Source organism: Passer domesticus, chromosome 18 (genome assembly GCF_036417665.1).
Source record: "Passer domesticus isolate bPasDom1 chromosome 18, bPasDom1.hap1, whole genome shotgun sequence".
NCBI classification, from domain to species: Eukaryota; Metazoa; Chordata; class Aves; order Passeriformes; family Passeridae; genus Passer; species Passer domesticus.
Genome location: NC_087491.1, coordinates 7,695,618 through 7,716,061, shown reverse-complemented (window position 1 = coordinate 7,716,061; position 20,444 = coordinate 7,695,618). Strand labels below are relative to the sequence as shown.

Sequence of the window (20,444 nt, the reverse complement as noted above, 5' to 3'; positions counted from 1 at the left end):
CCATTCCTGGCATCCCAGCTCACCTGCGAGCTCAGCCTGGCTGCGTGGGGGTGCTGCTGAAAGCCCTTTTGCACCCCTATATGTACTAAACAGGGGCAGAGTCTGAAACAGAGAAAAAACTGTGCAATTAGATTAGTATGAAGATTAATTAAAACACTCCCAGGCCGTGACACAACCTGCAAAGGGCAGGGTCCATCTGTGTGTTGTCCAGAACACAGGCAAAGACACGCAGATGCGAGTACGCAGATTTTACACACACGACCACGTGGGAATTGCGATCCGTGGGAATTGTGATCCGTGGGAATTGCGATCCATGGGAATTGCGTCTTCCTCGGCCCACGGGCTGCGCCCAGCGCTCGGCTGCGCCCGGGTCACCCATCCTCCCGCGGAACGCGACCGACCCTGCTTAGCTCCGCTGCCGCGCGGGCCGGTTAAACACCAACCACGTGACCTCGGGCTCCTCCCCGCCGCGGGCGGGGCCTGCGCGCTCCGGCCAATCAGCAGCGCGGGGGCGCGGCCGGCAGCGCGGGGAAGATGGCGGAGGGCGGCGCGGGGAAGCGGCCCAGGGGCGCGCAGGTGGGCGCTGAGGGAGCCGGGCCCAGCCCGCCACCCTGAGGGGAGCCCGGGGCGCTCCTCGGCTCCCGCTCAGACGGGAGCCCGGCGGTAACGCGTGCTGTCCCCCGTAGGTTGAGGACAGGAAGGTGGACTGGCGGCGCTGGAAGCAGGAGAGTAAGGAGGGCCGGGCACACGCTGGGGCTGGGGCCGCTCGGAGCGGTCACCGCGCGGTGCTTAACGCCAGGCGCTCTTCTCCGTCCCAGGGAAAGCAGAGACGAAGAAATGGAAGGAAATGAAGCTGCTGAAGAAACTGGACAAACAGCGGATGCGAGAGCTGGCAGAACAGCAAGCCCAGACGCAGGAGGAGCAGAAGGAGGACAGAGGTGAGACCCGGGTGGAAAGCGCTAGAAAGCCTGGCTGTTAAAAGGCAGGCAGTGTTACCTGTCGATAGGAAAGTGTTACTTCTCTGATTGATGTGGATCAGTCCACGTGCCCAGACAGGCACAAACACTGTGCAGCAACCACTGCACTAGAGATCTTTCTTAAGAGAAAACCAGTGATTAAAGCTAAGAAAGAGAAGTTGCTTTTCCCCCACCCCGCGTGCAGCTGAAGCAGTAAAAGTGCTGCTGCACATGGGCTGCCAGGCCGGGGCTCTCTGTCGTGGTTTGACTAGGAAGTGAGTTTCTAAGAAAGTTGTAGTCAAACCAGTCAGTGGCTAGATTTGAAAATTAGCATCTGGTGTGGCCACTGGGGACCTGAATACGCCTCTGAGAACACACGGGGGTTAAAAGCAGAGGGACTCTCTTTTTGAGTCTGGCCAGTGAGTTCATCTGACCTCCCTTGCCCAGCTGCATCTGAGCAGGGGAGGGAGAGGCCATGCGGCCTGTGGGAAGGGAGGCTGGAGCCCTGCAAGGTGCAGGGGTGGAGAAGATTTGAGATGTTTAGAACAGCTCCCCCTCCGAGAGAGAGTGATAGAGAATTTGTGCTGGCTTGAAGTTTGACATCTTGTGCTGGCACCATGGCCAGGAGAAGAAAGGGGGTGCAAGGTGCCCAGCTGCCGGCACACCGCGGCTGAAGCTTTAACTCACAAGAGCACTGGCACTGTGCCAGAGCCAGTCCACGACTCTCTGGTGCCTCTCCCCAGGCCAGCAGCACACGCTGAGCGTGGCCCTGCCCGGCTCCATCCTGAACAACGCGCAGTCGCCGGCGCTGCGCTCGTACCTGGCCGGGCAGATCGCGCGCGCCTGCGCCATCTTCCGCGTGCACGAGGTCGTGGTGTTCGACGAGCACGGCGAGGACGTGAGGTGAGGCACACACGGGGGGAGAGCACGCTGAGACTGGAGTGCAGGAAGGGGTTCCTCCCTGTGAGGGTGGTGAGGCCTGGCACAGCTTTCCCAGAGAAGTGTGGTTGCATTGTCCCTGTCCAAGGCCAGCTTGGATGGGGCTTGGAGCAAATTGTGGTAGTGGAAGGTGTCCCTGCTCATAACAGGAGGTGGAACAAGATGATCTTTTAAGTTCCCTTCCAAACCAGGCCATTCTGTAATTCTCTGAAAGAAGAGCCATCTTGTTCTGCATGGTATTTCCTGTTCCTTCACTCTTTTATTAAACTCAGGCAGGAAGGAACTGCATGTACCTCTCCCCAGTGCCAGGAGTATGGGGAGAGGTACATGCAGTTCCTCTGCATGTATATACCACTATACCCCAGGGAAAAAGATGTTGACTGAACTGTCCTGGCAGCTCAGATCATTTTTCCCAACATGGGGTTAACAACACAACAGGAAGCTGAGTTCTCCTATACCCTTAAAGCTTGCTGTGGAGGGACAGGACATCTGTCAGGACATCTTCCTGACATCCTGTCACATCACAGTAATACATAAAGATCAAAAGACAAAACTGAAAAAGGTACTTGGCTTGGAGAGAGTTCCAAGGATGATTTGTTAACAGATTGTCTCTGGAGCACCCGTCTCACAAGGGTGAGAGGGGAGTGATGTGCTGCTATTGTCAGATTAAGAAGCAAGGCTTGGTCTTCTGGAGATCTGACCAATCTCATGCCAAGTTAACAAACTGCTTGCTTTCACTTTCAGGAGCGTGGAGGGGGATTTTGAAGGAGTTGGGAAGAAAGGCAAGGCTTGTGTGCAGCTGGCTCGGATCCTGCAGTACTTGGAGTGCCCTCAGTAAGTTTGCTTTTCTCTATACTCAGCTCCTTTGAGTCAGAACAGGGCTAGAATTGAGATCCAGATTCCACAACACCTTTCCACATTTCACCTTTCTCTGGCGACAGGTACTTGAGGAAATCCTTTTTTCCAAAACACGAGGATCTGCAGTTTGCAGGTAAATGCAGTTGTCTCTCTCCTTCCTGAGCTCTGGCTCCTTGTGTGTGGTTCAGCCAGGACTTTTCCCCACTTTGGCACTGGACCTGAGAGGGAAGGAGCAGGGGAGCACCTGCACCTCCTCTTTGCTGTGTGCTGTTCCAGGGCTGCTGAACCCCCTGGACAGCCCCCACCACATGCGCATGGACGAGGACTCGGAGTACCGGGAGGGCGTCGTGCTGGACCGGCCGTCGAAGCCAGGCAGAGGCTCTTTTGTTAACTGTGGGATGAGGAAGGTGTGTGTTACCCACAGATGCCAAAACAACTTCCCTTGTCTCCCTAGCAGATTTGCAGAAGGCAGGGTGGGCACTGCTGGCTTTCTGAAGGCTGCAGTGGGCTGGTGGGGGTTTAAGGCTGGTGTGACTTGGCAATGTTTGTGGCTTCCCAAGCCCAGGCCCCAAGCATTCCAGCAGATCATTGCTTTACTGCTGCAGCTGAGCCTTTGAGTAGCAAAATAAGCTTCAGATTGATGAGCAAGCCCCTGAGCCACACACAGAGCTCTTCATCTCAGCTCCATCTCAGCTTTCTCCACTTCTTCAAATCATTCCCCTCCTTCCCCACTTCCCCAGTCCTTGCAGAATGTCTGGTGCTGATGGTGACTGTCACTGCAGGAGGTGCAGATTGACAAACAGCTGAACCCTGGTCTGCGAGTCACCGTGCGCCTGCAGGAGCCCCAGAATCCAGGTAATCCATGGCTCCAGGAGCATCTGTAAACTTCAGTCCTGCAGGAACTGCTCCTTCTGTCTGACAGGTTTGAAGGTACCCAACAGTTCTGCATGTTCCCTTCCTTCCATACACAAATTTAATAACACCCTTACCACGCCTCCCTCAATAACTGGAAAGAACTATCAGCTCTTCTTCTCAGCAGTAAACAACCCAAACACAAGCTCATATGCTTTGCAGAACTTACCAATGTCCAGAATACTTTTTCACATTCTGGAAAAAGAGAGGGCGATGGCTGTGGCTGGTGAAATCTCACCAGATCACAGGGGCTGTTTAACCTCTTTGCTTTCTTTCAGAAGCCAAAGTGCGGAAGGGCACCGTGGTGTCCTCACAGCACCCCTGGACAGTCTCGGGCTTGTACTGGGGTTACAGCGTCCGCCTGGCCTCCTGCTTGAGTGAGTGTCCACAAGATTCCCTGCCTGGGTGTCCACACCAGTCTCAGGCCTGCACCTCTTTCCTAGAAAGCTCCTTGTGTGGAGGAGACATGCACGTTACACGTGCAGCCAGCAGCCACGTGGCAGTCAGATTTTAGGGGTGAAACGAGGCATGAACAACCCCAGTCACCCTCCAGGACTGTGCTTTGTAACCTCCACTCACCATTGCTCCAAATGACTGCACAACAGCAGGAGATGAGTTGATGCCCTTCTCTATTTCCATGATAACTACATCCCACTCATTCACATCAGAGCCAGCAATTGGAGTTCAAGACCCCTGAAAAATTGTTTTCCTATTTTCTGGGTGATTGGACCTTGTAGGAAGACTGTAAGCTGTTAGGGGGTGGTTCCTGGCACCTGTCTTGAGCTTTGAGGAAAAGGATGTTGGAGAGTTGCAGCAAGAGAATTATGTGGGAAAAAGGAGTCATTCTGTCTCCAGCTGCACTTTTGGCACTGAAAGCAACTCCTGCTGCCCCCACTCAACCATGGAGTGTTTTAGCCTGTCCAGCAGGCACACAGGTGAGCACATGGCAGCCATAACCCCAAACTCTGTTTTCCAGGTGCTGTCTTTTCCGAGTGCCCATTCAAGGAAGGTTATGATCTCTCTATTGGGACCTCAGAGCGGGGCAGCTCCGTGGACCAGGTCACTCTGCCCTCCTTCAGGTTTGTGTCCTGCCTGCTTGGAGCCACTCAGAGCTCCCTGTGAGGCTGGTGCAGGCAGCAGAGCAGGGGAAGTACCTCAGAACAAGGCCAATTCTTCTCCTCTTTCTCTGCAGTTGGTAGCAGGGACTGTCACATTGGCCAGATGCTGTGGGGCTTGGGTGGGGAGGCAGCTGTGGGCACCATCAGCAGCAGACACAGCTCCCTGTTCAGCAGCACACAGGAGCCTGGATGCAGTCCTAGACAGTCTGCTCTCTCACCCTGTCCTTGTGCTCTCCCCAGGCATGCCCTTGTTGTATTTGGAGGCCTTGAGGGCTTGGAAGCTGGGGTTGATGTGGACCCAAACCTGGAGGTCACCGACCCAAGTGTCTTGTTTGACTTCTACCTGAACACATGTCCCAGCCAAGGCAGCAGAACCATCAGGACAGAGGTGGGGCTGGTGGTGCTGGGTGTGCCTGGGGAGGGACACTCGTGGCCCTGCTGTGCTCTGACTGGCCTGGCTCTGCTGCAGGAAGCACTGCTGATCTCTCTGTCTGCACTGAGACCACACATTGAGGAGGCTGTGAAGACACCCAAAGACAGCTGAGGAAACGGAAACCACTGACCTTGCCCTTGGGGAGGCAGCTCTTCAAATGTGCTGGGCAAGTACTCCAGGAGCTTGGAGGGACCAAGGCTGGAGTGACTGGAGCTGGCAGCAGTGCCCAGCTGTGGGGACCCAGGTCAAAGAGTGACACTCCTCTGAACACAGTGGTCTCACACATAAGCAGTTGCACGCACATGTCAATGACACAGGTTATACTGGTGTCACCCAGTTCAGCTGCCCTTTTTTCCATATACTTACTCCCTTGGCCCTTGGATCCCCCCCTTCCCCCCCCCCTTTTAAAACCCTGTGTCCTCAGCCCCATTTTGTCTTTGTCCCTGGACTCTTCATGGCAATAAACTGTGTTTGGAACTCTAAACCCTCTCTCTCACCTCGTTTGTCAGCAGTTTAAGCAAGCTCCGTGCTCTGGGAGTGCAGGTGGGTCACAGAGACACACCACAACACCCAGCCAGGCACTCAGTGCTGCTGGGAGCCCAGGTCTGTGCCCTCCTGCCTGCATGGTCCAGCCAAGGGCTGGTTGCTGCTTCCCAGCAGCTGGCACAAGCCTGGCAGCAGACTTGGTCTCAGCAACTCGGACATCTGGAGTGAAAATAAAGCTGTATGGAACCTCAGCTGCTGGGAAATCCAGGTGTGTGCCTGGGTTTCAGGCAGTGCCTCTGGAGTGATGTGGCCTTCAGCCTGAAACGAAGTCAGAACTTATCCTTGTGCCAAGAAGCTGTTCCTGCCTCAGCCTGACTTCCCCAGCCCGCCTTCAAGGCTTCATCTTTCCCAACAGCAGGAAGGGCTGGAGCTTCAGTTGAGCCTCAGCGCTAAAACACATCATCTCATTACAGTCTGGCTCTGTCTGCAATGCCTTAAGCTCTGCCTGCAGTGAGCTCAGACAGGAAAGCAGCTGGAAAAGTTGGCTCCATCCTCCCCTCCTCCTGCTGAGATATTCAGAGCTTTGGTGAGAGCAGATAAGAAACAACCAATTCCATGGGTGTTCAAAGCTTTACTGCTAAAACCATCTTCTGAAAGAAAACAATCACAGTTCTTTGGCTACAGGAAGGCAGGAACTTCTCCTCTCCTCCCCTGGCACCCACCTTGCTCCCCTCCGTCCCTGCTAAACAGCAACAGTTATTTGACTTCCCTTTCTGCCTGAGTGAGCCTCACACAACACCAAGGCAGCAGTAGATTAGGGGCAAATCCTGGAGAGCTACTGCAGTGCCAGGTGCCCCTGAGTCTCCTGCAGGACCATTCTGGAGACCTGTTGTGTGTCTGTGTTTCAAGGGGAACAGTGGAGAGAAGCACAGGTTTGAATCTGAATTCCCACATTTACAACTGCACAAAGAACTCATTCTGCAGGTGGCTGCCAGTCCCTTGCCAGGGGTTGGGTACCTGTATTTGTTCTAGTCAGGGTTCACTGCTTTCCAGCTGTGATGGCTTTCAAGTTACTTGTTCTCCTGAGGATGTTTGGGACAAAGAGGAGCCCTGAGGCTCGCTCGATGCTCTCGATGGGGACCAGGAACCGTTCCAGGGGGATTTTCTCATCCACAGGGCTGTTGGGCATCACGTAGGAGCGCAGCTCAATCTCCCCACTCTCCTTCTCCAAGATGAGCACCTTGAAGAAATGGGTGGGGACAGCCACGTTGTTCTTCCCAATCACCTGGTACTTCACATACATCTTCCCATCAGCCTCCATCCTGCAACAGCAACAGCCCAGGTTAGCTCCTGGTTTGGGGTCACTCCCCACCCCAACACCCCCTAAATAACCCCCTACCCACAGCAGGCAGCAGCTCTGCCCCTGCAACAGGGCTGTGAAACACAGCTGGGACAGAGGTTATGTGACAGGGGGAGGGGGAGCTGAGCATTGGGGCTGCTCCCAAATTCCCTCCCTGCTGGCTCTCTTTAACAGACTTCCCAAGCTGTTTCCTGCTGCTGAAGAGATCTCAACATGAGACAGCTGCTCTTTGGTGCTACGTGGAGATCTTTGAAAATAAAGTTGTGTCCTTGAGCAGAGAAGCAGTCCATGACATTAAACCTGAAAGCTTTATTCTGCAGGGATGGGGTCTGCAGTCTAATCTGGTAATCAGTTAATTACTAAATTGTTAATGACTGCAAACAAAAACAAGCTGGTTATACTGCCACTCAAGACTCCCACTTGTCTCATTAAATAATCATATGGACAGGAAGTACATAAACTAATCCCAATCCTAAAAAGGCACCTTTCCACAGAACCTCTGTGCACAGCTGGTCTCACTGGTCCCTCAGCCTGTTTTCCTTTCCAGCACAATACATCTTTTGGGTGCCAGTCCAGCTCAGCCCCTCGTGTTTACCTGGGCAGGAAGAGGGGTCCTGTGCAGACGTAGACATTCCTGTTGTTTTTTGCCAAGCTCCTGCAGTACTTCTCAAGGTTATTCCAGGCATGCTGGTTTAAATGAGGATTCTAGAAACACAACCAGTAGTCAGTTGCTGGGGTATTTCCTCACTGTTCACCGTAACACCACCTGTAACACAACTCACAGAGCCCCAAGCACTTTCCATACCCGATCTCCACTATCACCTCTGCTTTGGGAGCAGTGATGGGCTGGTTTGCACACCCAGGACAGGACCCACTGCCTAAGGCCACAATTCTTAGCAAGCGTGCACCTGTTTAATTCTGCTGCTGACAGAAGCTGCACTGAACGGTGTCTCTCTTTCATGCCTTGAGAGGCACACACAGGCAGGTGCATTTGCAGGATCCCTGTTGTTAATTTAGCAGCAAATCGGCCGCTCTGCCTGCTCTGCAGGCACAAGCCCAGCGATTGTCGCGGGGCGCTCCCCGCAGGCTGGGCCGTACCTGCGGGGCGATGTTGCTCAAGTAGAACGTGTCCCGCATGGCCTTCTGGCTCCAGCGGTGGTTGGCGGCGGCGGCCAGGTGCCCGCGGTCGAAGCCGCTGCCGCGGTAGTCGGCGTTGGTGGCGCGGTGGTACTCGTGCACCGAGTCGTCCTCCTGGAAGTCGCAGGCGGCGCGGTCCGAGGCGCCGCTGAGCGTGTCGCGGTTGAGCTGCTCGATGACCCAGAGCGCGCTGCGGCTCCGCGGGTCGTAGCACAGCACGTAGGACTCGCGGCTCCGCAGCTGCGCCAGCCCGGGCAGCCCGTACTTGCTCAGCTCCGTGCGCCCCGAGCCCGGCGGCGCGGGCGGGCTGGCCGCTGCCACGGCGGGCAGCACGGGCAGGCGGGCCAGCAGCCCCTCGGCCGCATCGCTCGGCTCCCGGTGCTCCCGGGGCTCCCGGCGGGCGAGGGCCGCCCCCAGCCCCGCGCCCACCGCCAGCGGCAGCGCCCAGCGCGCCCGCAGCATGGCCGCTCCACCGCGCCGCGCGGGCCCGCCTTAAACGGGCCGCGGCCGGGCCGCAACGGGCCGCGCTGCGCCGCCGGCATCGCCGCTTTAAGGGGAGCGGGGCCGGGAGCGCCGCGCGGGGACAGCGGGGACAAGGACGGCGGGGACCCGGACAGCGGGGACAAGGACGGCGGGGACAACGACGGCGGGGACAAGGACAGCGGGGACCCGGACAGCGGGGACCCGGCTGCCGCCGCCGAGCGACCGCCGCGCTGGCACCCGGGCCAGGCACTCCTGGGGAGGCAAAGCAAAACCACCGCGGGGAGGAGCCGGGCTGGCTCCCCGCAGCTCCCCGCGCTGCTGTCGCGCCTGCCGACACCGCAGCAGGAGCCTGATCTGCCCCAGCTGCGAGTCACAGCAACAGGGGAGGTTTGCACAGACATCCCTTTAGTTAAAGGAAGCCTTACAAAAATAGTGTTTGAAAAAAGAAGCATAAAAGAAGGAGTTTTAGAGTAATGAAATGTTCGCTTTTCTGGCAGTTCTTCGCAAACAAAGTGAGGGGGGAAAAAAAAAAAAGTGTTATCTGTTCCTTTCTTTGGGGAAAGGGCATTTTAGAAGACTGCTCCAAACAGCTAAAACAAAGTCAATGACGTTCCTTAAGGAAAAATAAACACCCCAGACTCCCCCATACAACTTCTGGACTTCGTTCTGTTCAGTGCCAAAGTGTGAATAATTCCAGGTCGAGTCACAAAATTCAAACTCAAAATCAGTGACCACCACCAGCAACTTGATGTACCTCACTGGCAAAGCCACAGAGTTCTACAAAGCCGGAACTGCAGCGAGGGACAGGTAGGACAGACCTCTCCTTCCCAGGGAAAGCTCATCTCTTCCCACGTCCAGGAGAGCCCTGTTTTCCCTCCCAGCTCAAGGTGATTTATTTCCCTTTTCCCTGTCTGGCAGTAGTCCTGCCTGTGAGGAACACACGGTAAGATCTATTTAAACTTCCTCTGTTCAAGTCCCTGTGAGATAATGGGTCCCCAAGGCACCCCAGACTAACACCTCCCACCCTAAAGATCAGCTCTTTCAGCAGGTCAGGATTGTAAGAAACCAGAAGCAGAAACATCTCAAGGATGGAGCAGGTGTTACTTGGCCACACAAGCAAGGAAACACCAGTTAAGTATTGTCTCACTTCAAGAACAACAAAAATAAATCACCAAAAACCTTTGAGGAAGGAAGCCAAGGGAAACATGAGGAGATTCAAAAGCTGGTAAAAGGTTAAGACTTTCTTTTGTCCCCTCAGAAAATCTGGTTTTGCTCTTAAAGAAAGGAGAAAGTCTTGGAATAAAGAAATAGATGTCCCAAGACAATGAAAAAAGTACCACTCCTTTCAACAGCAGGACAGAAGTTCTACCACACAGGAAGGAAATAAGCAGGAATGTAAAACAGCTTTTTACGTATGGAACAGCCTGTCTGGACGTTTCAAAGTTGTTGCAAGCTCTCCCCACAGAACTCAGCAGGTCTGGCAGCCATAGTTGGGATAAGACTACAGGATTTTTCCCAGAGATCCTTTCCAGCAGCCACATCTCTCACTGCATCCCCTTTAAACCACTGCAAACTCCTTTCAGAAGCTGTCACTGCCACCCCCTGAAGCAAGGTGACGTAACAGGAGCCCTGGGACACCAGGAAGGGAGAAGACAGCACGACACCTGTGCTGCCACCTCCCCTGTGCCTTCCCCAGGGGGATGGGCACCCTCAGGCCCCAAGCCATGCTGAAAACGTGCAGAAGTTCATTCCCAACCAATGCTTCCATCCTGATTTGTCTGCTGCCTCCCCAGGTGACTTTAAGGAGACTTCCAGCTGCTCAGAGCAGGAACACTCATGGATGGCCCTGTTGCCACGGAGAAATTCCAGCATAAGGAAACCCTGCAGCTGCCAGGGGAACCCAGAATGAACAGCCCAGCAAAAGACCCAGGGAGAGGAGAGCAGAGTTTGTGCATGGAATGGGAAAGCTGCAGTATTTACAGCAGTTCTGAGGCAGAAGTGTTTGGAGCAGGTACAATTCTGCCCAGAGTGGGGCCCTCTGGTTCTACATCTGTAGAGAACCTCCAGGTGGCTCTTTGACCACACCAGGCCTGGCCAACAGCCTCCCTAGTGCAGGTACCCAAGAGCTGAGACCACCTGGGACTCAGAGAGAACATCCATGCAGTGCCAGAGCAGCCAGGATGCTTCATCACACTGCCCTGGTCCACCTGTCCCATTTTTCTTGGGAGGAAAACTGTACCCTCCAGAAAAGATTGCAGCAGACAGGGATACTGTTGCCACAGGTACTAATTACAGATTGCTTTAAACCTTAAATTGCTCTTGCAACACAGCAGCAACACATGGCTGCATAAGTGGTACTCCAGCATCTTCCCAAGAGGCAGAGATTGCTTGGGATTGCCAGTAAGAACATGGGTACGTGCACCAACCTGTCCTGCCATCTCCCCATGCACCCTGGTGAGAATTACAGCAGCCTGTGAGGGCCCTCAGTGAAGGAAATAACCCCAGTAAAAAAAGCTGAAGGCTGCCAGCATCCCTCCTGCTAGGGCAAGTCTAGGCCAGCAGCAGCTTAAGCAGATCTTGCAAAGACTGACTGACCTTTAACAAATCAACACCCACAAATACCAAAGGCTGCAGTGTCCAACAGCAGAGGAGAGCCAGCACAGCACAGAAACAAAGGGAAAATCATGTTGGATTAGTGTTCACTCGAGAGCTTCTGCACCACACAAGCACCTGGGTGCTGGCAGTTTCTCTCTCTGGGGAGCAGGGTTTGTGCTCAGCCCAGCACTGTGGCAGGTCAGCAGCTCTCCCTGTGGCTTGTCTCAGTCCCTGTTCACCTGAGCCCACGGGACTGTATCTGAAGTGCAGCAGTTTCCCTCTCAGGAGGAACAAGTGTCCAGCTCAGGACTGTGACCCCAACAGGACCAGGACAGAACAGTGGATCAGCCCCAGCAGCCAGCTCATGACAGATGCCTGTGTGCCTGCTGGGTTGTGCTAGAGAAGGACTCTCACTGCAGATCACAACTGTCTCTTCCTGGCAAGAAGTCCTGTGAGACAATAGCAAGGTTACTGTGACCAGACCTTAATGGGAGCAGTATTACATAAGCCACTGAGGCAGAAAACTCCAGTTCTGTGCCTTTATAAACCCCTCAATACATCTGTCTTCATTGCACATGATTAGGTGTCCATTTCTGTGTTTCAGAATCCTGATTGTAGCTGGATCCAGTTCAGAGCAGCAGGAGGCCTCCCTGCAGCAACAATCCTGCTCTAAGGCTGTGCGTAGTAAGGCTTGGCTTGGAGCAACACTTGAGCAGGGATTAAAACCACCAGAGTCTTGTTTTCAAGGACACCTCGTTGATAAGGCAGCTCTGGATTCAGGCAGTTTGGGTGCTCAAAGCCACCAGCTGTCACCATGTCCTCCCACCCCAGCTTCCCAAGTCTCTTTCCCAGTCAAAGGAGTGCAAACTGCCAGGTGACCTTCACCACAAAGTGATGCAATCTTCTTCTTCACACGCCTCAGGGATGGCCAAGTGCAGACACGAGAGAGGAGAATCCAGAATCTACTTGAATGGCAGAACTGTGACTTCACTGGAATACATTCTATTCACAGGAGGAAGATCCTTCTATCCTCACCCACCAAAATTCACTGGACTTAAGTCTGTCCTTTCCCCATCAGAAGTTACTCCATGTGTTAATTCCACAATCCAGGAGTCCATCCCTTCAGGGATATGCAGACAGAAGGTTTCTTTCTCCTTAAACTCAAAGTCATTAAAAAAAGATACAAAGAACTGCTTTTGGCAGCAAAGAGGCATTTGAGATGTGGAAAAATCTGGAGTGCAGGACCCAAGTAGATAGGGAAGTAATCAGTCCTTGACCTAATAAATAGAGTAGAAGTCTTCAAGGTGGCCAGTAGTTCTAACAAAACCTGAAGTCTTGCAGAGACCAGTAGGAGCTTTAGTGCACCACACTGCAAGGGGCCATCTCCTGGGACCCACTGCCACACAGTCCTGTGACACCTTTTGTTAGGCCCATGGACTATTTGGAATCTTGAAGTTCCTTTGCCTTCTTCAAAATCAGATGAACATCAGAGATAGGATAATCCTATGGCAAAGAAGCAAAGGGATTTCAGTGACTTCCCAGCATTCTTGATACAGATTGTTTTGTTTAAGCAAGGCAAACTTTGACAACAAAGTTCTTGGCCTATTATAACATACAGCTATGTTCAGTTACTCCTTTAACAGCTACAGTTTCCTGTTTTGTAACTGATCAAACCTCAATACCCTTCCAGAAGGTTTGCTGTTGTTTTTTTTTCACTTTGTCCTCCAAGGGCACAGTAACCTGGCCTGCCCCAGGGCTCTGTCTCATGCCAGAGAGCCTTATCAAAGCCAGTATCTTGTACAGCCCAAAGCAGGAACTGGCAGAACGTGAGATATCCAACTGTGCAGTGCAGGCGTTTCCAACCTAAGGCTCTCACAGATCTCAGAACTGAACAAAACCCTCTGGCCAAAAAATTCAGCAGTGTTACATAAGGTTTCACATCTTTGCTTGAAATTATTCAAATTTTTTTGCAAACCGAAGGAACTTTAGAAACCTCTAATCTATGATAATTTCTCTGTTGGGTAGAAAGAGTGCATGTGCTAAAGACTCCCACTTCCAGTAAGGAGAGAGCTGTAAGATCCCTGCAGATTCTCCTGCATGCAAACATCACAAATGTGGTACTTGTCTTGAACCAGGCATACCCTCCCACCCTCTCACATACTGTCATCCTCTCTCACAGTACTATTTTAAGACTTTTCCAATTGCTCTCTGCACCCACTCTATTTAATTCTTACCTGTAGCAGCCTCATGTTCAGAGTGAAGTCTCCTTCCAGCAACTGATCCCGGATGAGTCTGAAAGATGGAAATTATCCCAGCTACTTTTGACTCTTTACAAAGAAACTTTAAAACCAAAAACCTCTTCACAGATGCCCTAACACCTGCCTAGAGAAGACTCCTGGATCCAGGGAAGAGAAGCAGAGCAAGGCTGTGTGTGTACTTACGTCAGCATGGCACAACAGACGAGCAGGAGGAAATCGAAGCGCTTGTCATCGGCAAAGAGGGAGTCCCAGATGCGGATGACATCTGGCAGCAGGAACTCTTGGGACAAGAGCAACGTCAGCCAGCGGAAGGCAAAGAACTGGGGTTTGATGTTCTGTTCTTGCTGTCAGACAGGCACCAGGCAAACAATGAGTACGTGCTCCCGGCCAGCTCCCTACAGGTAAGAGATGCACCCCATGTTTCCATCCCCGTCTCCTCCCAGCACCCCTCTAAGCTCCCAGCTCATCCTGCAGCAGCAGGAAAACCTCTGCATCCTTTGGAGACCTTCCCATTCAACCCTGACAGAGATTTTCAGTGCAGCCACACTCCACACCTACAGCCAAGCCAGAAAATGCTCCTCTATCCACAACATGGAGCAAAGGAAGCCTTGCTCCCTAAAGGCTCTATCTGTGTTCCGTTAAACCTGCCAAGTAATTTTGAAGTTCCCATTTCAGCAGCATTTTATCTGCAAAGCTGCAGCCCTCCCCCACTAGCACAGGCACTGTTTGTCAGGATTTCCTCTCCTTTCCAGAACCCTTGTATTTATGAAAAGGTTTACTATTCACAAAGATAAACAAAGATGGAACAGAGCTCACACTGATGGTTGGTAAAACATGCTGTAAGCACCTTTTGCCTGAAGTTTTCCTGTTTTCTGATGTTAAATCTAACATAGCCTAAGTTTAGCCAAGGTCAGACAAGCTCAGGATTCTGCTGATATTCTTAAGGACCAGCTGCTGCATGGCCAAGACCATTTCCTGCCAGCCAAACATTAGGCAGTTTTTCTCCCCACTGGATCTGCTACCAGCCAACACTGTGGGCTGTGTCACTGTGCTGACAAACCATCTTCTGGATTACAGAAGAAACATATCCTGACTTTTCTAGATGGAAAAAAACTCAGTGTAATTTGGTCAAGGTAGCAGTAACAAGAATAGCTTTGCCTTCCAAATCTCCTTGGACTTTCACACCAAATGGACTATAAGACTGGAGATGTTTGTAATGAAAGTTGCCTTCTATGTGTTCTACAAAACTCACACAAACCCAAAGCAGCTGAAAACCTTTGGATGAAAGGGAACAGTATAATTTGGCCAGTGGGATCATCCAGCTCACGGGATTTCACTTCTCCTTTGGAATGTGCTCCATGGAGTTTAAGTCAGTGCTGTCAGGGCAGCCAGTGGCAATAGAAGAGTGTGTGTGCAGTGTGGGGGATGTTTTTTGTTTTGTTCCTAAAAGCAGAAACAATTTCTGTAACCTGGAATGCTGAAGAGCTCTACAGCAAAACTCATGTTTTGACTGATGTCTACAAGAGAGTAAAGGCTCCAGCTCCAGCTCTGCAGGTGACCAAGGATCATGGCCAAGTCCCCTCAGACTCCCAGCTGGCAGCAGTGCAACAACCACAGTTTGCTTTCAGAGGCAGGCAGGGGAGGAAGCCTTGCTGTGTCAGCTCACTCTGGGCTCACTCCAAGGAGAGGCTGTTCCAGCTCTCAGGTAAGAGTCTCTCTGCCCCACAGGCAAAGCCCTTCATACACTCTGTGTTCTACTCCAGCAGTTTAACAAAACTGACATTCATCTGCACTGTTAAGCCACTCCTCACATCCCACCCAAGACCCAGAGAAACACCTGGCTCCTCACCAGTTTCAAATACAGCTCCACATCCTTTTCCTTCAGGGTGGAGTACACCTTCTCCATTTTGTAGGTAATACCACACTGAGAATCATCCAGGCTCTTAATGAAGTTGTCCCGAATTTCAGCCATTAGATTGGTAAAGCAGAAAAATGTGTCTGCTTCAGCATGTTCTGGGGAAACAAAAGAAGAAAATGGAACAATAGAGGAAGCCTCACTGAGAGAGGTACAGAGCTGTAAAATTGTCCTTGTTCCATAATCTGGTTGCTGTATTGGATCTGAGGAGTAGATCCTAACAGATCTTGGCTTGCTTGGTCTGGGTCAAAACTAGACAACCTTTTTTTTTTAATTTTCCCTAAAAAAGAAACAACTGCAGAGCCATGGCAGATACTAACCCTGTGTCCAACACAAGGTCTTCGTGACATGAGGTCACAAAACAGTTATCTATGCACAAGAACATAATCTGCCACCAGCACACACCCTCAGAGCTCCTGTGAAGCAGAAGCAACAGGCAAAGTCCTCCCTTTTCATTTTTTTCCTTACTATCTGTATGAAGTGCAAGGAAACAAGAGGTTCTAAGGGGATTTTGAGTTTAATAAACAAACAAAAATTGCTCAAAAATCCTCACTTCCCATGTCCTCGCCACTTCCAGCCCACTCAGCTCCTACCAATTCCCCAAAACTGCTCATGCCATGCAGAGAAGTTGCAGTACCACAGCCACTGCTGAGCAGCCAAAAGGCTTCCTCACCTTTCCATTCACTGTTAGGGTCTGTAGCAAAGGTGTAGTAAAGAGGCCCCACGATTTCATTCATGCCCTGGACATAGGCTATCCCAGGGTTCAGCTTGGCATAGATGAACAGGATCCTCTCCACCACTTCCCAGTGAGCCTCGCAGCCGTTGGGCAGAACCTCGTACTCGCTCAGGGAGCTGGGGGTGCTTTTAAGAGGGGAGCTCACCTGGAACACAAGGCTGAATCAGGATAACCAAGTAACAGATCTCTTAGCACATGTGCCTAGCTTGGCTTTTAACACACGTAGGCCCCCCAAAATGAGCTGTTTATACCACACAAACCAAGACAAGCAACTCTGGGAGCACACAGGCAGAGAAGTCCTGATGCTGGCTGTCCCTGGAGAACAAAGTCTGTGCAGCAGCACACAGTTTCCTCTGAATCATTGCACCACATGATCTCACACAGTAAAAACCACAGCAGTTCCACTTCTTTGTCAGTAGTATGAGGGAAGGGTATTGAGAGCTGTGGGAGAAGCCACCTTCCCCAACAGCACGTGTGCTGTAATACTCATGAAAGGGGAAAGAGACTACACATTTAAACAGATACTCAGCTCTTCTCCTAGTTCCAAGTTTGAGATCCAGTTCTGGAGGACTGTGGAAATTTGTAATAAATTCATAGTAAATAAACCCTTCAGTGTTTTGTTGCCATACAGGAAGGCATATATCAGGTGTAAAATGGCTTGTGACTCCAAATTCTAACAGAAGTCAGGTAAAAACAATCTCTAAAATTAAATACACCTGTAGTTCCCTACAGTGTGTCAGGTACTTCAACTGATTCTGCCATGCCCAGCCCCCGGAATGCTCAGTATCTGCTGGGGCATTTCCTTAATTCCACTGCACAAGCAGAAAGAGAAACAGAGAACAGCCCAGTAATCACCCTTCCCCTTCCCAATGGGAGACCTTGCCCTGTGCCCAGGACAGCCCCAGCCCAGAGCTCACGTTTGTCACCCCGCTGCGGTTTCGTGCCACCGTCTGCGACTTGAGCGTGGTCTGCTCCACGCGCCGGCGCAGCGTCTCAAACTCGTTCTGGGGGTCCAGGATCAACAGGCAGGGATAATCCGTGGGGCGCTGGAAAAACGCCATGTCAGGGTACAGCCTCCTAGGAGGGACACGAGGAAATCAGGGACAAGAAGGAAGTACCTGCCCCACGTTGAGTGGGAGGCTCAGTTTAATATTAAACTTTGTTTTCGAAGTGCAATTTGTTGGCCAAACCACGCGGGTTCAGAAATCTGACACACCTGACATCTTTGTCTATCTGGAGGAGCACTTCATTATCCTTGAAGTAAGTGTTCCATCGACTGTCTGGGTTTGGATTGAGAGGCTGAAGAGAGAAACAACAGAAAAAGCATGTTTCACACATATCGAAATCCTCAGTAAACAATGATTTAACATTTTTGCTGTCACTCTGCCATCAGCACAATCTGAGCACATCAGGGTCATTTTTCCTCTCACATTTTTGATCCTTTTCACTCATCTCTTCAAGAGTTTGTTCCCAAATCAGTTTTTCTTCCCCCTCTGTTAACAAGATTCCTAACTGCAGCTCCAAACCTGTACCATGGAGATGGTATTTAGACTTGGGGTAAAAGCTATCCACCCACCCAGTACTCTGATGTTCTTCTCTCCACACCAAGATCCACACAAAGTTAACAACTAACCAAGCAAAAAACAAGCAGCTACATTCCAAGGGATTCAAAGATCACTGTGACCTGCCTGTGTGGTTTTACAGACATGCCAGTTTTACACCACCAGGGCTCCAGAGATCACAGTGGGGCAGGTGACTGCAGGGGAGTGAACGCTCAGAATGGTCATGGGAGCAGCTGTATCATTTTACAGTCTCTTCTGATCAGTTACTTCACTCACTCCTCCCACACACACACTCCTAACAGCACTTTCAGAGAAGGAGAAAGCCAAGGCATGCAGGAAATAGCCTGTTAAAAAAAAAAAAAAAACAAAAAAACAAAAACCCGGCAGCATTACCAGAAATAATCAACTCTCCTGCCTTCCACACCACAGCCCAGCCTGACTGCCCTGGTTTTTTTCTGTCCTCTGCTCTGAATCCACTCAGGGACCCAAATTCCCCAGGGAGCACCTCATGGCTCCAGGAACCTCCTGTGAGCCTCTCCCTTTGCCCAGGAGACCCACAGCCTGGGCAGGCAGCCCCAGAGGGCAGGAGCTGGAAACTGCTCTCTACAGAGCTACTGGTGCTTTGCCAGGAACTCACACTCAAGGCTGGCACAACAACAGTGCCAGGCTGGCACCTGGGAAGCATCCCTCCCCCTGGCAGGGCAGAACAGTTGGGAACAGAGCCAGGAGCAGCCCAGGGGGGCAGAAACTGGAATCTTCTGCAGCACAAAGGCTTCACAACACTTACGTGATCTTCTAAGGTCACATCTTCCCTGGAAACACCCAGGTTGGCCTTGGCAATGCCAGGCTGGATAATCATTTCTTTTAGGAACTGGGAATACAGATCCCTTAAAGAAGAAAAGAGGAATTTGCAATGAGGAAGGTAAGGTCAAGGTGAGCACACAGAGTTCAAACAGGTGTCTCTGTCCCACCCTGCTCAGCCAGAAGGGATCTGATTTCCTTTTCTGACTGAAGGGGTCAGTCCACCAGGCAGCAGGGAGAACAGCACATCACGCACAAGAACAATTTATTTTATAAAAGTACTTAATTATTTAAAGGCTATTCTTCTTCTCTGCAGATATCTTTGAAAATAAATGGACAAGTTCCAACAGCCTCACCTCTGTTTCTTCAGCAAAGAGCTCCATAAGGCTTTCTCTAAAGGGAGGTAGTTCAGGAGTATCTGCACAGGGAACAGGTGAACAGGAATTAATATTCAATGAGCTCTTACACCTGCAAGATGAGCAAAGCAAACACAGTGGCTCAAACTGGCTCTTGGAAAATACTGGGAGTTCTCTCAAAAGCCAAGTACATTGCTCAGCAACAGTCAGGAATATTTCAGGGACTGGCTTTCCACACAGAACTATTTGTAGGACTGATCAATAGCTAACCTGACCGAAATGCACTGCTTGCTTAAAACTGAGGCTGTTCACATGCAAAGTGCTGATCTCCACAAATTACTGCTGACTTCTAGCGGCTTTTAAGCTCTGGATTTATTGTTTGTTTACAACTTTAACCGCCAAAGCATCACTCTGAAGAAAGAAAAGCGCCCCAAGCAAAACGCACCTTCCAGCACAGGCAGCGCAGCCCACCATCAAAGGGAATTCCTGCGGAACACCAGGCAGAGAAATAACCACGTTAGCCCATCTCTCACCCGCACGGTCGCTGATGTCACCTCACAAACAGGCCTGGCAAGGCTTTCCCCCCCGAGGGGCACGAAGGGCGCTGCTGGGGCACCCACGGGGATCCTCCCGGGACAGCCCGTGCCAGGCGGCGCCAGCGCCGCGCCCGGCCCCGCTCCCCGCCGCACTCACCGCTGAAGCACAGCTCGCGGAGCTTGCCCAGAGCCACCGTGGGTTCGCCGAGCACCTCCTGGAAGTCCGCGATCCTGAGGGGAGCGAAGCGCCGGGCGTCATCAGGGCTGCTACAGGCAACCCGAGACCCCCCAGAGCCCGCCATTCCCGAGAGCCCGCACCCCGCGCCGCGCAGCCCCGGCAGGGCGGGGAGCGGGAAGAGCCGGGTCCCCACACAGCCCCCAACGCCGACCTGCTCTGGTGCAGCCGCGACATGGCGGCCCCGGCGCCCCTTCCCCGCGCGCCGCGAAAGCGCTCCGGCTGGAAACGCCGCCCGGCCGGGGGCGTGGCCAGCCCGCCCGCGCCGCACGGACCCGGCCCTGCGCTAAGCCCCGCCCCCGCGCGCCCCAGGGCGCCTTTCCTGAGCGCTCGGCCCCGCCCCCTCCGCGGCAAAGCTCCGCCTCGCTCCTCCCCGCCCGTAGCGCCAAGCCCCGCCCCGCCCATCATTTGTCGTCCCTAAGCCCCGCCCCCGCCCGGTAAGCCCCGCCCCCGCCCGCCTCAGGCGCTCCCGGTGCCCGCGGGCCCGGTCCCGTCCCTGCCCCGGCTCCCGCGCCCCCCAGCCTGGGCACACGGCGTGGGGCCCTCCCCCGGCGCCAAGCGCCAGGAGACACCCCGCGGGCTGCAGCAGCCGGCCCCCCCAGCACTGAGCAGACCCGCGGGGCGGTCGCGCTGTGCCGGGCGCGCTGCAGCCCGTGGCAATGGCAGCCGCCAGCGCGGCCCGCGGGGATGGCCCCGCTCTGTGAGGGGGCGCGGGGGGATCTGGGCCGAGCTCTGCCCCGCGCGGTGACGTCAGTGCCTCCGCCGCGT

General features: G+C 52.8%; 3 protein-coding genes across 4 annotated transcripts; 1 reads left to right on the top strand and 2 right to left on the bottom strand.

The window, feature by feature from the left end:
- Positions 1-497: 497 nt before the first annotated feature.
- Positions 498-5,700, top strand: SPOUT1 (SPOUT domain containing methyltransferase 1). Of its 2 annotated transcripts, XM_064393808.1 has the most exons (13): positions 498-576; positions 687-729; positions 819-956; positions 1,074-1,160; positions 1,649-1,859; positions 2,640-2,729; positions 2,837-2,886; positions 3,030-3,160; positions 3,536-3,608; positions 3,944-4,042; positions 4,642-4,744; positions 5,024-5,171; positions 5,253-5,700. In XM_064393808.1, the coding sequence occupies exons 1-13, from the start codon at positions 535-537 to the stop codon at positions 5,325-5,327; spliced, it is 1,290 nt and encodes a 429-aa protein (XP_064249878.1). In that variant the 5' UTR covers positions 498-534; the 3' UTR covers positions 5,328-5,700. The 2 variants fall into 2 exon arrangements, with proteins under 2 accessions (XP_064249878.1, XP_064249877.1); XM_064393807.1 differs by lacking the exon at positions 1,074-1,160 and having other exon boundaries at positions 819-938; positions 1,700-1,859.
- Positions 5,701-6,313: 613 nt separating this feature from the next.
- On the bottom strand, positions 6,314-8,829 carry ENDOG (endonuclease G). The gene is made up of 3 exons (XM_064393809.1): positions 8,161-8,829; positions 7,658-7,767; positions 6,314-7,024 (listed from the first exon to the last, which is right to left on the bottom strand). Exons 1-3 carry the CDS (start codon positions 8,659-8,661, stop codon positions 6,742-6,744), a joined length of 894 nt encoding a protein of 297 aa, XP_064249879.1. The 5' UTR covers positions 8,662-8,829; the 3' UTR covers positions 6,314-6,741.
- Positions 8,830-9,764: 935 nt separating this feature from the next.
- On the bottom strand, positions 9,765-19,969 carry TBC1D13 (TBC1 domain family member 13). The gene is made up of 12 exons (XM_064393806.1): positions 19,831-19,969; positions 19,599-19,672; positions 19,351-19,391; positions 18,906-18,967; positions 18,536-18,635; positions 17,403-17,485; positions 17,104-17,263; positions 16,124-16,331; positions 15,385-15,548; positions 13,719-13,879; positions 13,512-13,569; positions 9,765-12,780 (listed from the first exon to the last, which is right to left on the bottom strand). The coding sequence occupies exons 1-12, from the start codon at positions 19,851-19,853 to the stop codon at positions 12,715-12,717; spliced, it is 1,200 nt and encodes a 399-aa protein (XP_064249876.1). The 5' UTR covers positions 19,854-19,969; the 3' UTR covers positions 9,765-12,714.
- Positions 19,970-20,444: the final 475 nt, after the last annotated feature.

Excerpts from the sequence above, each read along its gene's own strand:
- SPOUT1 (XM_064393808.1), top strand. The coding sequence starts at position 535 with ATGGCGGAGGGCGGCGCGGGGAAGCGGCCCAGGGGCGCGCAG. Across the intron at positions 3,609-3,943 it reads GCAGGAGCCCCAGAATCCAG|AAGCCAAAGTGCGGAAGGGC; the intron begins GTAATCCATGGC and ends GCTTTCTTTCAG. Across the intron at positions 4,043-4,641 it reads CCGCCTGGCCTCCTGCTTGA|GTGCTGTCTTTTCCGAGTGC; the intron begins GTGAGTGTCCAC and ends TCTGTTTTCCAG.
- ENDOG (XM_064393809.1), bottom strand. The coding sequence starts at position 8,661 with ATGCTGCGGGCGCGCTGGGCGCTGCCGCTGGCGGTGGGCGCGGGGCTG. Across the intron at positions 7,768-8,160 it reads TGAGCAACATCGCCCCGCAG|AATCCTCATTTAAACCAGCA; the intron begins GTACGGCCCAGC and ends TTGTGTTTCTAG. Across the intron at positions 7,025-7,657 it reads GGACCCCTCTTCCTGCCCAG|GATGGAGGCTGATGGGAAGA; the intron begins GTAAACACGAGG and ends TTGCTGTTGCAG.
- TBC1D13 (XM_064393806.1), bottom strand. The coding sequence starts at position 19,853 with ATGTCGCGGCTGCACCAGAGCAG. Across the intron at positions 17,486-18,535 it reads ATGTGACCTTAGAAGATCAC|CCTCTCAATCCAAACCCAGA; the intron begins GTAAGTGTTGTG and ends TTCTCTCTTCAG. Across the intron at positions 16,332-17,103 it reads ACCGCAGCGGGGTGACAAAC|GTGAGCTCCCCTCTTAAAAG; the intron begins GTGAGCTCTGGG and ends CTTGTGTTCCAG.